Consider the following 14,264-nt stretch of genomic DNA (forward strand, 5'->3'; position numbering starts at 1 on the left):
TTTATGAAAGAAAAAAGTATATATATGGCATTCAGAAAAAGGGCTGGGAGGATGTAAACCAAGATGACAACAATGGGGAGATTATGGGTGCTTTAGATGGGCGGTTTTGGTTGTTTTTTTTTTTTTTTTCCTTGCAACTGTGTTTGCTAGATGTTCTATAATGACCATGTATTTCTTTTGTAAGGAAAAAAGTAAGGCTTTTATTATTATTGAATTTAAATGTGACTTTGTAATGTTCTTTCTAATTCTAAACTTTATTTCCTAAGAATTTACTGAAGTTGGACCCAGCTGACAGATACTTGACAGAACAGTGTTTGAATCACCCTACATTTCAAACTCAGAGACTTCTGGATCGTTCCCCTTCAAGGTCAGCAAAAAGAAAACCCTATCATGTGGAAAGCAACACGTTGTCTAATAGGTAAATATTCCCTTTCAAGGAAGTATAGATGCAGTGCTGGTCTTACGAGTAGGAGGAGGAGGTGGCTGCTTAAATGGTACAATTAGAGAAAAGAAGGAAAGCCCTCTTTATTCAAAAATATCTTCCTCATGCTTATTGCATGATTCAGAACCACAATTAAGGAGTCGTGTGGGTCTTAAAGACTTTCTCTTTAATAAGTATATTATGGAAACCTCTGCATTCCCCTAGCAAGGTAGCACTGGATTAGCATTTAAGAGGGTTTACAACCTCAAGAGCTAGAAGATTCTGTGCAAATGTGACCCAGGGGTGATTCCTAGAGGAAAAAAAAGATGGGGGAGGGCAAGGTACTCCTGGAAGAAGAAAAGGATGCCAAACACAGGTGGGTAGGAAGGTACTTAGGATAATGTTTGCAACTGAACCGTGTCGGTCTGGCTGTACAGAGAAGGGTGTTGTGCTTTTGTTGCTCTTTTTGATCATAGAATTGAGAAATTAATTTTTTATTAAAACATTGAAATGGTAAAGATGGTGATTAAAATGAGTGCTTTTGAAATATGATTTTCAGCAAAATATTTTTAAAAACTTACTTCCTGAAGAACACACACACACGGGATTGGACCGTACAATCAGGCTGTCTTTTAGACCTGCTATTTCTGGATTCTGCTGGCTGTGTGTATAGGAGGACAGTGTCCTAGTCACCTCTCTCTGTCTTCATCTCCCAAAAACGAGATCTTGTCATCTGGGCTTGTTAAGTTGTATGAAATAGGAAAGAGTTTTTCTTATCTACTATTAAAAAAGTAAAAAACAGTAATTTTTTCTTTTTTTGAGACAGAGTCTTACTTTGTCACCCTCAGTAGAGAGTCATGGTGTCATAGCTCATAGCAACCTCAAACTCTTGGGCTCAAGCAATTCTCTTGCCTCAGCCTTCTGAGTAGCTGGGACCTACAGGCGCCTGCCACAATGCCTAGGTATTTTTAGAGATGGGATCTCCTTTTTCTCAGGCTGGTCATGAACCTGTGAGCTCAGGCGATCCACCCACCACAGCCTCCCAGAGTGCTAGGATCACAGGCATGAGCCACTATGCCCGGCCAAAAATAGCCATTCTTAATATGAAGCTTTTTGAATATGAATTTTCTCCCTGTCCCTCACACCAAAATTTTCTCTCCATATAGAACAATTTTTAATAGATTGGAATTTCAAAAGCTCAAGACCTGGTACTTTTTAGGTCTGGGAGAGTATCCATAAATTGGTGGTAGCCATTCATCTTGCATTTGCTCTCCTTAACTATGCTAGTGTGATTGTGTTTAGAGCTGTTACTGCTCTTTAAAATGACGGGGTTCCTTTCAGACCTTACAGACCATTTTCAGCTGGCTTTGTTGTTTGTTGTTGCTTTCCCTGGGGCTTCATTCAGTTGTTCCTTTGCATTTTACGAGGTTCAGATTATTCCTGTGTCTTCTTTGATGTCCCTCCCAGTTCAGGTGGTTTTTGGTTTGTGCTGTAGTGAATCCGTATAAAACCTGTGCCATGAAAGGGAGCCTATGTATTTGTCTTCTAGTGATTCACCTGAGAGAGTTGTAGCAATTAACCAGGATGACCTGAGGCTCCCCTTGGGAAACTTCTCTAGGGATCTTTTAAGGAGGATGTGTCTGCTGATGGTGTTTTCAGAGAATACAGAAGAGATAAAATTTATATGGGTCTTTGAGGAGTCCTCCCAAGTCCTCTTTTAAAGTAGATGCGGATAGAAATTATAAGTAAATAAAAACCTCTACAAGAATTCATTTTCAGGTCTTGACATTGTATTTAATATACTAAAGAAAAAGTCCTAAATGGTTTTTCTAGGAATGATCATCCTGCATTTTACATGCATCTTTCTCACCACACTTATCTATGGTCCGTGCTTATTCTAGGGAAGCCCTTTATGTTAAGGACAGTAATTCCTGTTGGATCTTAGCACAAACTGGCTCTCTCAGACTTCCCAGCATTATATCACATTTGTTGCCAGGTACACACTCCCCTGCCTGTTCCTGGAGACACACCCACTGGCACCCACCCTGTCTTCCAGATTCTTTTCTGGAGAGGCAGTAGACTTGCCTTACTTAGCCCCCTTCAGGCTCTCCTGAGGCTGAGCTTACCTTGCGCGTGGTATGGTGGTGCTTCAGCTGCCCCACACAGCCACTCTCACCAGTGCTGCTTCCCCCGCCTTCCCCATAAAAAAAGAAGCTTTGCATCTTTAATGTTTGCTTTTAAAACTAAATGCATTATCTATCCAGCCGACCATGTAAGAAGGGTTTATATATAATTTTTTTTTGGCAGTTGGCAGTTCAACACAGATTCCTCACAGTTGTGTGTCAAAGAGATCTATGGAATTTTCAAAGCTGTTTTTATATTGTGCTTTGGCAGAGCTCCAATCTGAAGATAATGTGACGCCTTTTCTACGTAGGAAGTATGCGCAGAGCTCAATGGCTCCCAACTAATCCTGAGACAGAAATGCTAAGAATAGCAGTTTAGACTCTTTGTACATTTATGGAAAACCTACAGTTTTGACAAATGTTTCTACCTTAAATTTGTAGCCTCCCTTTTCATGTTAGAAGTTGTCTCTCTGGTTCTCTGAATATTTTCTTCCAAAGATTGCATGTAGGTTTGTGCTCCACATTGACAGCAGTGTTTCTGACAGTTCCAAAAGCTCGACCAGCTGACTTTGCTGCTCTCCATCCCTTTATGGTTGTGAGCTTAGGATATTTCCCAGCATCTGCATGTATTATATCCCTGCCATTGCCATCTCTAAGTCCGAGGGGAAAAGGGAACAAATGGGGTCCCAGGAGTTCAAGGAGAGCTGAAGCTGGGAAGGAGGTGTCACCCAGTGGAAGCCGTCCTCTGGCAGGGAAACAGCTACAGTCTGAGTCAGGGTGCCAGTGCCAGGAAGGAGCAGGGAAGACATCCCCAGCCTCTTCCTCCTCTGGTCCTGTGATGCCATCACTGCTAAGCCCAACTGGAAGTTAGCAGGGTAGAGAGGCTGGGTGAGGCAGTCTGCATGCTGCATTGGGCTCCTAAGGCCCAGGTCTGGGCAGAGAAGGATGGAGACTGGATTGGAGATTGGCCAAATGGAGAATAACCAACATGCTTAGATATATCTGAGGATGAGATTCTCATCATTTGAGTTTGAAAAGTTGCTGAGATGTTTTTGTCATCAAGATATAAGCTGACAAACAACTCTAATGGTTTAAAACTTGATGTCCAATGGAGAAGCATGAATCCTATGTACTCAATTTTGATATGAGGACAATTAAGGACACAGTGGGGGTGGGAGAAGGGAAGAGCAAAGAGAGAAAGGAGGGAGGGGAGGGGAAAGGAAGAGCAGAGAAAGGGAAGGAGGGAGGGGCCTTGGTGTGTGCCACACCTTTTGGGGGCAAGACACCATTATAAGAGGGACTTTACCTAACAAATGCAATCAGTGTAACTTGGTTTCTTGTACCCTCAATGAATCCCCAACAATAAAAAAAATAATAAATAAAAATAAAATGATCATCAAAAAAATTTTGATGCCTTTAGGATACAGAGACTATTGATCTGAATATAGATTTTTTTTTACATCATTTAACAGAAAGTGAAACTTTTCTTTGTAATTTCCTTATAGGTCTGGGATTTGCCATTTAGTTAGCTCATATTTGTGTCCTTAATTTAATGCTGCAATTCTAATGATCTAGTTGGAAGAGGTTAGTGTGTGCAATTAGGAGATGAGGCCTTCCACAATGTTGTAGGCTTGCTTGATATCAGATATTTTTTCATACTCCAAGGTAGCTTTCTGGCAGAGATGACCATATGAAAGCTAGGACAGAGAAAGGGCCCTTACATTATCTAATGCCAGAGCACTCCGGTTCTCATGGGGAAAATGGGAAGGCATAGTTTCACCGTTATCATTCTATGTGAAAAAAAATAACCTTTCTTCCAATTAGTGTTGACAGGAACAGAACTCTCCCAAATCAAGCCATCTTTAGCAATAGCAAGATTTGCAGCAAAATTTTCTGAATGCCTAGTAAAAAGAGAACTGTATAAATCATTTTTCATTTTTAAACATTCTAACCTATCCCAAGCTACAGCTGGTCCTTTTAATAGTTACAGGAGAGCAAACTGACCTTGTTATGTTGTCAGTTTTAGCTTTTAAATGGAGGACAAGGTTTTCCTTTGAATTTATATTTTGTATTTTATATCAAGCAGGAAAGGAAGCTTTAAGTCCTAAAGAAAGTCTCAGTTGGTTAGAAATAATGAAATGAAGAAGAGAATAGTGTCTTTTGGAGAGAAAGTAGCACTTTCAGATCCCTGTGAACCAGTATAGCACAAGGTTTTTGTTTAGTGCATACAGAGGTGTCTCTACAGTTAGTGGCACATTCCTGTTTAGTCTATAAGGAGATAACTGAAGAACCCCAAGTAAGTGCTACTTCTCCAAACCATAAACATTGTTCATCATGTTTTCCCACAAACCTCACTGGAAAGTTTACATTTATTTTCCTTTTATTGAGTAAATTGCTAGAACTCTTATTCTTTGAGTGTATACTCCAAAGACAAAAAAAGACATTGGTGTCTGTACGTGTGTGTGCTGTGACTATGTATCTCTGAAGTAGGCTATGAGTTTCACAAATAAAAATGAAGTTTGAGGAACACAGTAACCTTCAAGTCTAAATGTTGTCTTCTGCCATTCAGGCAGACATTAGAGTTATAAAGTTGTGTCTACAGCTCAGTGCTCTTCTTCTTAGTGGGTGTCCTATAACAAACACTCACATGAGCACCAACATAGTAGAAGCATGTTTTTCCAGATTATCAGTCTTGACAGCAAGTTAGCCGAGCATTTAAGGATGCCGGAATAACTTCATCGAGGCCAGCACTTTGTTGTGGCGACTTCGTCTTATTGATGGATTACTTGTTATTGGTGGGCACATCCTTGAGAGAGTTAATTTTTTAGTCTTTGAGGTATTTTGAGTGTGTGTTCTTTTCTTTTTAACATGATGCTTTTTGTATGTCTGCCATTGAGGGAAACTAATACTCTTCTTTTGCTTTTAATGTAGAAACCAAACCAGCAAAGGTGCTGCTTTGCAATCTCACCACAGATCTAATAGCAAAGACATTCAGAACCTGAGTGTGGGCCTGCCCCGGGCTGATGAAGGTCTCCCTGCTAATGAAAGCTTCCTAAATGGAAACCTTGCCGGAGCTACCCTTAGCCCAATGCATACCAAAACGTACCAAGCGGGTACCCAGCCTGGGCCTACCAGCAAAGATCTCACCAACAATAACTTACCACACCTTCTGAGCCCAAAAGAAGCCAAGTCAAAGACAGAGTTTGATTTTAATATCGACACAAAGCCTTCGGAAGGCCCAGGCACGAAGTACCTCAAGTCAAGCAGCAGATCTCAGCAGAATCGACATTCATTTATGGAAAGCTCTCAGAGCAAAGCTGGGACACTACAGCCGACTGAAAAGCAGAGCAGGCATAGCTATATCGACACTATCCCCCAGTCTTCTAGGAGTCCCTCCTACAGGACCAAGGCCAAAAGCCATGGGGCACTGAGTGACTCCAAGTCCGTGAGCAACCTTTCTGAAGCCAGGGCCCAAATCACAGAGTCCAACACCAGTAGGTACTTCCCATCCAGCTGCTTGGACTTGAACTCTCCCACCAGCCCAACTCCTACCAGGCACAGCGACACAAGAACTTTGCTCAGTCCTTCAGGTAGAAATAACCGGAATGAGGGTACTCTGGACTCCCGACGAACCACAACCAGGCATTCTAAAACGATGGAGGAGTTAAAGTTGCCCGAACACATGGACAGCAGCCACTCCCATTCACTGTCTACACCTCATGAATCCTTTTCTTATGGGCTAGGCTATACCAGCCCCTTCTCCTCTCAGCAGCGTCCTCACAGGCATTCCATGTATGTGACCCGGGACAAAGTGAGAGCCAAAGGCTTGGATGGAAGCTTGAGCATAGGGCAAGGGATGGCGGCCAGGGCCAACAGCTTGCAACTCTTATCACCCCAGGTATAGTTTAGCACTTTATCTAGTTCTGGTGGCTCATTAGGGGAAGGTGGTACAAGGGATATGAATAAGATCGTCTGCAATTCTCCCTACTACAGGAGGGATGCATTTAGGAAAGCAATACGTGTCCTAATCTCTGGTTCTGAAAAATTATTTAGAGGGCTGGGCATGATGGCTCACTCCTGTAATCTGAGCTCTCCTGGGAGGCCCAGGTGGGTGGATCGCTTGAGCTCAGGAGTTTGAGAACAGCCTGAGCAAGACTGAGACCCCATCTTTACTAAAAAAAAAAAAAAAGAAAAACTAGTTAGGCATTGCGGGGGGCACCTGTAGTCCTAGCTACTCACTTGATCCCAAGAATTTGAAGTTGCTTTGAGCTATGATGATGCCATGGTACTCTACCAAGGTGACAGATTGAAATTCTGTCTCAGAAAAAAAAAATGGGAGAGCTGAGAAAGGGAAGGAGGGAGGGGATGGGGGGACAAGGGGTGTGGTACACCTTTTGGGGGCCGGATGCAATTATAAGAGCATCCTTATCTAACAAAAGCAATCAGCATAACCTGGTTCTGTGTACCCTCAATGAATCCCCAACAATAAAAAAATAATAATTTTTAAAAAATGATTTAGATCAACTATTAACCACTCACGATTTTGTTCTCGGTAACGCTTCCTTTCTTAACTGTCCCTTTCCGGCACATCTTGTTGAGAGACTCCCATTTTGATTATCACAAAACTCATCAGCTATATGTGGGCTAGTTTTCAGTTTTCTCAAAATTCAGTGTGAATTTATGGGGATTTTCTTTAATCTTTCCAAACCACATTTGCTAAAATCAAAACTTTTTGCTAATACATTATTCAGTATCTTAATTGAATATTAAAGTTCTTAGTTCATCCAGAACTATCGATGAATTTAACTTCAGGCCAGGGTAAATGTTAATTTTCAGTCTTTTGGGTTATTTTTAAATCTTAAGGCAGTATTTTTAGAATGGCACTTCATCTTACTGGTCGTCAGGCTCTAGAACTGATACTAACCTACTTAAAAGAGGTAGCGTTCTCACAACAGAGCACTTTTTTTTTTTTTTTGTAGAGACAGAGTCTCACTTTATGGCCCTCGGTAGAGTGCCGTGGCCTCACACAGCTCACAGCAACCTCCAACTCCTGGGCTTAAGCGATTCTCCTGCCTCAGCCTCCCGAGTAGCTGGGACTACAGGCGCCTGCCACAACGCCCAGCTATTTTTTTTTGTTGCAGTTCAGCCGGGGCCGGGTTTGAACCCACCACCCTTGGTATATGGGGCCGGCGCCTTACCGACAGAGCCACAGGCGCCGCCCCAGAGCACGTTTTTAAAATAATGTTTTCATGATTTCATGTAGAAAGCGCTGTGTCCAGTGCCTGGCACAAAGTAAATGTCTAGCAAATTTGAGTTATTGCTGCTGCTTCTGCAATGGTAGTGCTGTTACTTAGACATTGAACACCTTAGCTATGCTGGGTGTTCTCAGGCGCTCAAAAGAGTCGGAGGGGGTTCTTTGCTCTTAAGAAACTTATCTTCTCTCAGGAAAGGTTACATTTTATGTGATAACAATGAAATAATTAAGTCCCAAATTAATATGCCAATGGCTATAAATAGTTGAGAATAGAGAGAGGTCATTGTGAGCCAGAGCAGTTAGAAATGGTTTTAGGGGCAATTAAAAGTCTTGATCTATCTAGGCTAAAATGCATAAACATGCTTTGGCTAAAGAGTTAAGGTGTGTTCAGACAGATCCTAGGCTAGGCACCATGAGAGAATCTAGTTAGAAAGATGAAAACAGTAGGACCCCTGCCCTCTTGAGCGTGTGGGCTGGCCAGAGACACTTGCCAACAGATGGCCAACAGATGGAGTTGTTCTGATGCTGTGAGGTTGCATTCCAGCTGCTGTGCTAGAAGCATACCTATATGTCGAAGGGGGCTTGTGGGAGGGTCCCAGAGGATGTGGCATCTGAACAGGGACTTCTAGGAGGGTTGTAGAAGTGAGGACAGCATCAGAAAAGAGGCTTGAGGAGAGGAAAGAAAAGAGCATTGGAAAAAGAGGGAAGGCAATGGCATGGCATGGCATGCTTTGTGGGTACAGGGGTACAGCTTGTTCCACATTGCTAGAGTGAAAAATGCAAGATTTGGAGTGGCTTTTGCCATAATCCAAGCATGAGGTGAGGAGAGTATGTTTGGGATTAAGTCAGAGCCAGTGAGAAAACAGAGAGTGGCTTGGACAGGTTAAGACATCTCACAAGTAGGAAACAACAGGATTTGTGAATTGAAGGATCGAATATAGGAAAAAGGAAGACTTCAAGGTTTTTTTTTTTTCTAGGAGCTCCTGTTTGAAGTAGAAGACAAGATTTTTTAAGTTACCTAATTCAACCCTTCATTTCACAGGTGGGCGTGCTGAGGCTCAGAGAGGGTTAGGTGAGTTGTCCCAAGTCTACCCAACTAGTTCATGGTGAGACTGGGATTGTGAGCCTATCTCCAGGTCCCAAGGCTCTTCCACATATCTTGCTGACATGTTGAACTTAAAGTGACCTTGGGCCTCTAGGGAGAGGGATGCTTCAAGAGGTTGAAAAGATGGTCTAGTATCCACAAGAAAGGAAAGGGCAGGAGGTGCACATTTGCAAAGGCCATGAGGCAAGTCATAGGGATGGGCAGAGGAGCCCCTGAGGAGTCCCTGTAGAGAGAAGAGAACCTCTAGTGCGTCTGGCCTGGCATCTGCCCTTAGAAGATGGAGGTCAAAACCAGGTGAAGAGTGCTAGCATTCCACGTAGTGTAAAACAGAAAAGTAAGAAAAACAATAAGCTGTTTAACTTAGAAAAAGGTCAAATGATAGCTGTCTGAGAATTCCAGAAAAAGGATTTTTATAAACGAGGTGGCCTTAAGCAATTTATAAACAATTACTATAGGCTAAACACAGGTCAGAATGTTACTGAATTTGATGTCCAGTTCAGGAGGTACAGGGTTGAGCTGCAAGAAAATACAAATTTAAAGGCGCAAAGGTGACAGAAAGCTTGAAAAGTAACTAAAGCTATGAGTAAGTCTTGGAAATCACTCTTGCAAGGTATTGTGGCCACTTTCAAAAGCATGGGGATTCTTACTGAGTTTAGGTTAGATGCTAGAAGTTTATTTTCTTAAAATACTTTTCTAGAGGCCTTTGAAAGTGACACAAGTGATTAAAGTTAAGGGAGGTCTTGTCATAAAGTAGAAAGAAGAAATGCTACATTGGATGAATTCCTACCCAAATTCCTTCCTCGGAGTATATTTGGGGAATGAGGTAGAAAAAGAGAATTATACTTTAAATTTTAAATAAAATATTTTTGAACCAGGCACAGTGGCTCACGCCTGTAATCCCAGCACTGGGAGGCTGAGGAGGGAGAATTGCTTGAGCTCAGGAGTTCAAGACTTGCCTGAGGGAGAGTGAGACCCCAACTCCTAAAAAAATGGAAAAACCCAGCCCGCCGCCGCAGCAAGCGCCTATAATCCCAGCAGCTTCCGGAGGCTGAGGCAGCGGGGTGCCCACAGCCCGAGTCTGAGGTCGCAGTGAGCTATGATGCCGTTGCACTCTGCTCAGGGCATAGGATGGGACTCTGTCTCAACAACAAAAAAAATAAAATATTTTTGGTATATCAAGTAGGCTTGGGGTAATACTCTTTCTGTGTGTAATACACAGCTGTGCAATGCAGCCAACTCTTAATGATTTGGTAATTTTGTTCCTTAATCTTTTTTTCTAAGAGTAGAAAATGCTACATTTTTTCCCCCTCAGTGAACACCATTGTGACTGAGTGCTGTTCTTAGCTTGTGACTCACTTCCTTAGATAGGTAATGGTAGCGTCTCTGAAAATGAGCATTGTCCTGATTATGCCTAAGAAAACACATGAAACTTAAGTGTTATCCTTGAAAAGATTGAGAATTTAAGCACATAAACTATAGTAGTCAAGGAATTTGAAAACAAAAATTATTGATGACTTATTCTGTTCCTCGATAGATTCAAAATTCATTTGTTTCCATCTGAATCTGCCATATAAGTCCTTCATGCAAAATAATTTTGGATCTGCACAGTTCTTTTTAGAAAACTCAGCCTAAAATCTGCTAGAGATATTTTGGATTAACTAATGGAATCCCTAATCAGAGTGCTACTCAGAGCAATGGCAATGACTGTCTAGATATCAGAGAGGTCATTTTTTTTTTGTTGTTTTTAATAATTAATTGCACTATTTTCAGACTAACTTATTCCCTGCTTGCCTTAACTTTAATGAGAATTTCACTTTCCATTTGTGGGAAATTTGACTTATTTTATATTCATCAGATGATTCACTCTTTTGTGGGACAATTTGTATTTTAGCCAACTAACATTTTTTATTTTAGCTGGTTAAGGTTTTAGTTGTACCAAATAAAGACCATGATTTTCATCTCTAGGAATGGGATGCTCTTATAAATCCTTTTAAATTTGACTTGCAGCCTGGAGAACAACTCCTTCCAGAGATGACTGTGGCGAGATCATCTGTCAAAGAGTCCTCCAGAGAAGGCACCTCTTCTTTCCACCCTCGTCAGAAAACTGAGGTTTGAATTCTTCGGAGTTGCTACATTTTACAATGTGTCTCTAAAAACTGTTGATTCAACATCATTATAGGCTAGCTTTAAAATGTATTCACACCCAATATCCCACAAATAAGTTGAACTGGTTTATAAAGTAAGTTTTTCTCACGACATAATCCTGTGTTTTCTTTTAAACAGATCATTAAGTAAATTATAGGTTGATTAGGCACTGTTCTAAGTTCATAAGCAACATTGTCCTTGTCATCAATCTATGGGTTTAACTCTTCTAAATTTGTTTCCTGCCTTAGGGTGGAGTGTATCATGACCCACATTCTGATGATGGCACAGCCCCCAAAGAAAACAGACATCTGTATAATGATCCTGTTCCAAGGAGAGTTGGTAGCTTTTATAGAGGTAAGCCTGCCTCTGGCATTTACCAGGGTCCCTTCTCTCATCTCCTTACACCTCCAGCCAGGAGCCCCTACCACATTGTCACTTCTTTGACTAACTTTAAGCTAGCAGTATTCTCACCTATGCTGTCACCTTCCAGCAGTTCTTCTCCCTGCCTCACATCCTACTGCCTAAGTTCAGGCCCTCCTGGCTTCTGACTGGGCTCCCTATCTCCAAGGTACCCATCAAAACAGTCACTGGAATGATCATTCTGAAGCTGTTCTTACCATACCATTCATTCATTGGATCAACCCATAAAATATTTATCGATGTTACCCACATGCCTGACACTGATCTAGTTTAAAGTGTGTCAGTAAACAAGACAACCAAAGATAACCATCCTCATGGAACTCACATTCTTGGGAAAAGAGACCAGAATAGTAAATGTAATAATTATATAGAGCAAGGTACTGAGTGCTATGGGGGGAAAAACATAGAGCAAAGTAATCTGTTACCCCCACTAATCCCCTCTGTCTCACCTTTTGAGAGGCCTTTGGTGGCTTCCCATTGGCATCAGGACAAAACCTGAATTCCCTAGGATGGTGTTCCAGACTTTCCATGGTCTGGCACTAGCCGTCATCTCTAACTGCTCCCCTCACGTGCCCTCCACCCCCAGTCTTTCTGGTGCTCAGCCTGTGGAACTTGCATTCATCTCCCTTGCTGGGACAGTTGTTTCTGTCCTTTCTTGAAGGTCCTGTCCAGCGTAATGCCTTCCCTGCCCATCCCTGACGAAGTAAAGCCTTTCCTTCTGTGTTCTTCCGTGGCACCTTGTCTCTGCCTCTAACAGAGCACTGAACACCTTGCACTGGTTGTTGGTTGCATGCCTCTTGCAGGTTATGAGCCCCTCAGAGATACTCAGTTCCCTTCTTCTTTTCTTCTTTTTGTTCCCATTGACTAGCACATTGCTTGGCACAGTTTCATAAGTATCTGTTGATTGAATGAAAGTAAAATTTCAAGTGTATTTGCTCAGCCTTAAAAACCTACTTTGATATCGAACAGATAACTAAAACAGATGCTTTGGGGTTGTGTGAACTTGGGAGACATTGGCAGAGAAAGGCAACCCCTTTGGGTAACTATGCAATAATAGACCAGAACCCTTGGGAATTATAGTACCCTGGTGGGGAAATGGACAACAAGTCCATAAGGTGGGAGCAAGGCCCCAGGGTCAGGAGGCTCAGCCATGCAAAGTCCAGAAGAGTCACCATGGCCTTTTGTGGCCTCATACACGCATGTCCACCATTTCCATTGTTTTAGGAGGATAGCTGGAAAGGGATAGGAATTTAGGATGGCTGTTAGTGGGTACATGGAGAACTGCTTGGTCATTTTAATTGGAAACTCAAGCTAATTAAATACATAGAAGTGTCATTCAGGACTAAACGTTTATTGAATGATTAGGCTGCCCCCCTGACTTCCACCCCACCTTTGGAACCAGCATAACACAGTGAATATGCCTTTCAATGGTTTTTTTCTGATAACCATCATTACTTTAGAATCTTTTGGGGCTAAACTTTTAACTCAGATAAAAATTAAATGATATAAAATATTATAGTGAACATGGGCAAAGCCTTTTCTTCTATAAATACATTTCCAAAAGGTATTATAGATATATCATTTCCACAAATGCATAGAGAATATACTTTAATATAAAATGCTAATGAGATTTAAATTAGTCTTTGACCCCTGGAGATAGTTTTATTTTGATTGCAAATGAATTAAATTGGCTAATGTCAGAGAAACACCTCATTTGTCTATTTCACGATCCAATTCAGGGTTTGGCAAATAGAACATTTTTATTTTAAAAAGTTCAGAAATAGAAAGATAATATTTAAATAGATGAAACATCCACAGACATCTGTCATTTCCATGATATTATTAAGTCCTAGAGGAAGATTTAGTGATATCATTGAAATGACAGATGTTTCAAAAATGCTTCTGTTTTCATTCCTACTGGTCAAGAATCAAGTGAAATGGTGTCATTTATCTTTATCTACAGTCTGTATATCAAGATATTTCCATTCCTGGGCAGCGCCTGTGGCTCAGTGAGTAGGGCGCCAGCCTCGTATACTGAGGGTGTCGGGTTCAAACCCAGCCCTGGCCAAACTGCAACAAAAAAAGAGCCAGGCGTTGTGGTGGGTGCCTGTAGTCCTAGCTACTCGGGAGGCTGAGGCAAGGGAATCCACTAAGCCCAAGAGCTGGAGATTGCTGTGAGCTGTGATGCCACGGCATTCTACCCAGGGCGACAAGGTGAGACTCTGTCTCTAAAAACAAATAAATAAAAAGATATTTCCATTCCTTTTGTGATGAAATTTACGGTATCTTTTGACCAAGCTTAGAAATTGGCAGAAAAAGTTAGCAGGCAACTCCCCAAAGCAGAAAAGTAATTACTCTTTTTTTTTTTTTTGAGATAGGGTCTAACTCTGTTGCCTGAGCTAGTCATAGCTCACTGCAACCTCAGACTCCTAGGCTCAAGTGATCCTCCTATCTGAGCCTCCCAAGTAGCTGACATTGTGTACCACCACACCTAGCTAATTTTTATTTTTTATAGAGACGTGATCTTATTGCCCAGGCTGGTCTCAAATTCTTAGGGTCAAGCAATCCTCCTGCCTCAGCCTCCCAAAGTGCTGGATTATAGACATCAGCCACAGTGCCTAGCTATATACATTATATTTTGTCTTTCTGTTCATTCTTGAAATAGAGATTTAGAGATAAATAATATTTTTGTAGAAATAACCACATTTCTTTGTAATTTAGTTTAAAAAATATGAGTGACACTGCCTCATGCGGCTTACCCTTAAACTATAGTTGGTATGTTTCAGCACACATATT

At 41.6% G+C, this 14,264-nt stretch overlaps 1 protein-coding gene across 1 annotated transcript in view; it reads left to right on the plus strand.

Moving 5' to 3' along the window:
- The window catches only part of CDKL5 (cyclin dependent kinase like 5), a 189,542-nt gene that overhangs the window by 159,635 nt on the left and 15,643 nt on the right, over positions 1–14,264 (plus strand). Inside the window, exons 12-15 of the mRNA XM_053580115.1 lie at positions 267–418; positions 5,476–6,442; positions 10,911–11,012; positions 11,297–11,402. Of these exons, the coding sequence (XP_053436090.1) occupies positions 267–418; positions 5,476–6,442; positions 10,911–11,012; positions 11,297–11,402 (1,327 nt within the window). The remainder of the gene's footprint in view (positions 1–266; positions 419–5,475; positions 6,443–10,910; positions 11,013–11,296; positions 11,403–14,264) is intronic.

This window comes from Nycticebus coucang, chromosome X, assembly GCF_027406575.1.
Source record: "Nycticebus coucang isolate mNycCou1 chromosome X, mNycCou1.pri, whole genome shotgun sequence".
Lineage (NCBI taxonomy): Eukaryota > Metazoa > Chordata > Mammalia > Primates > Lorisidae > Nycticebus > Nycticebus coucang.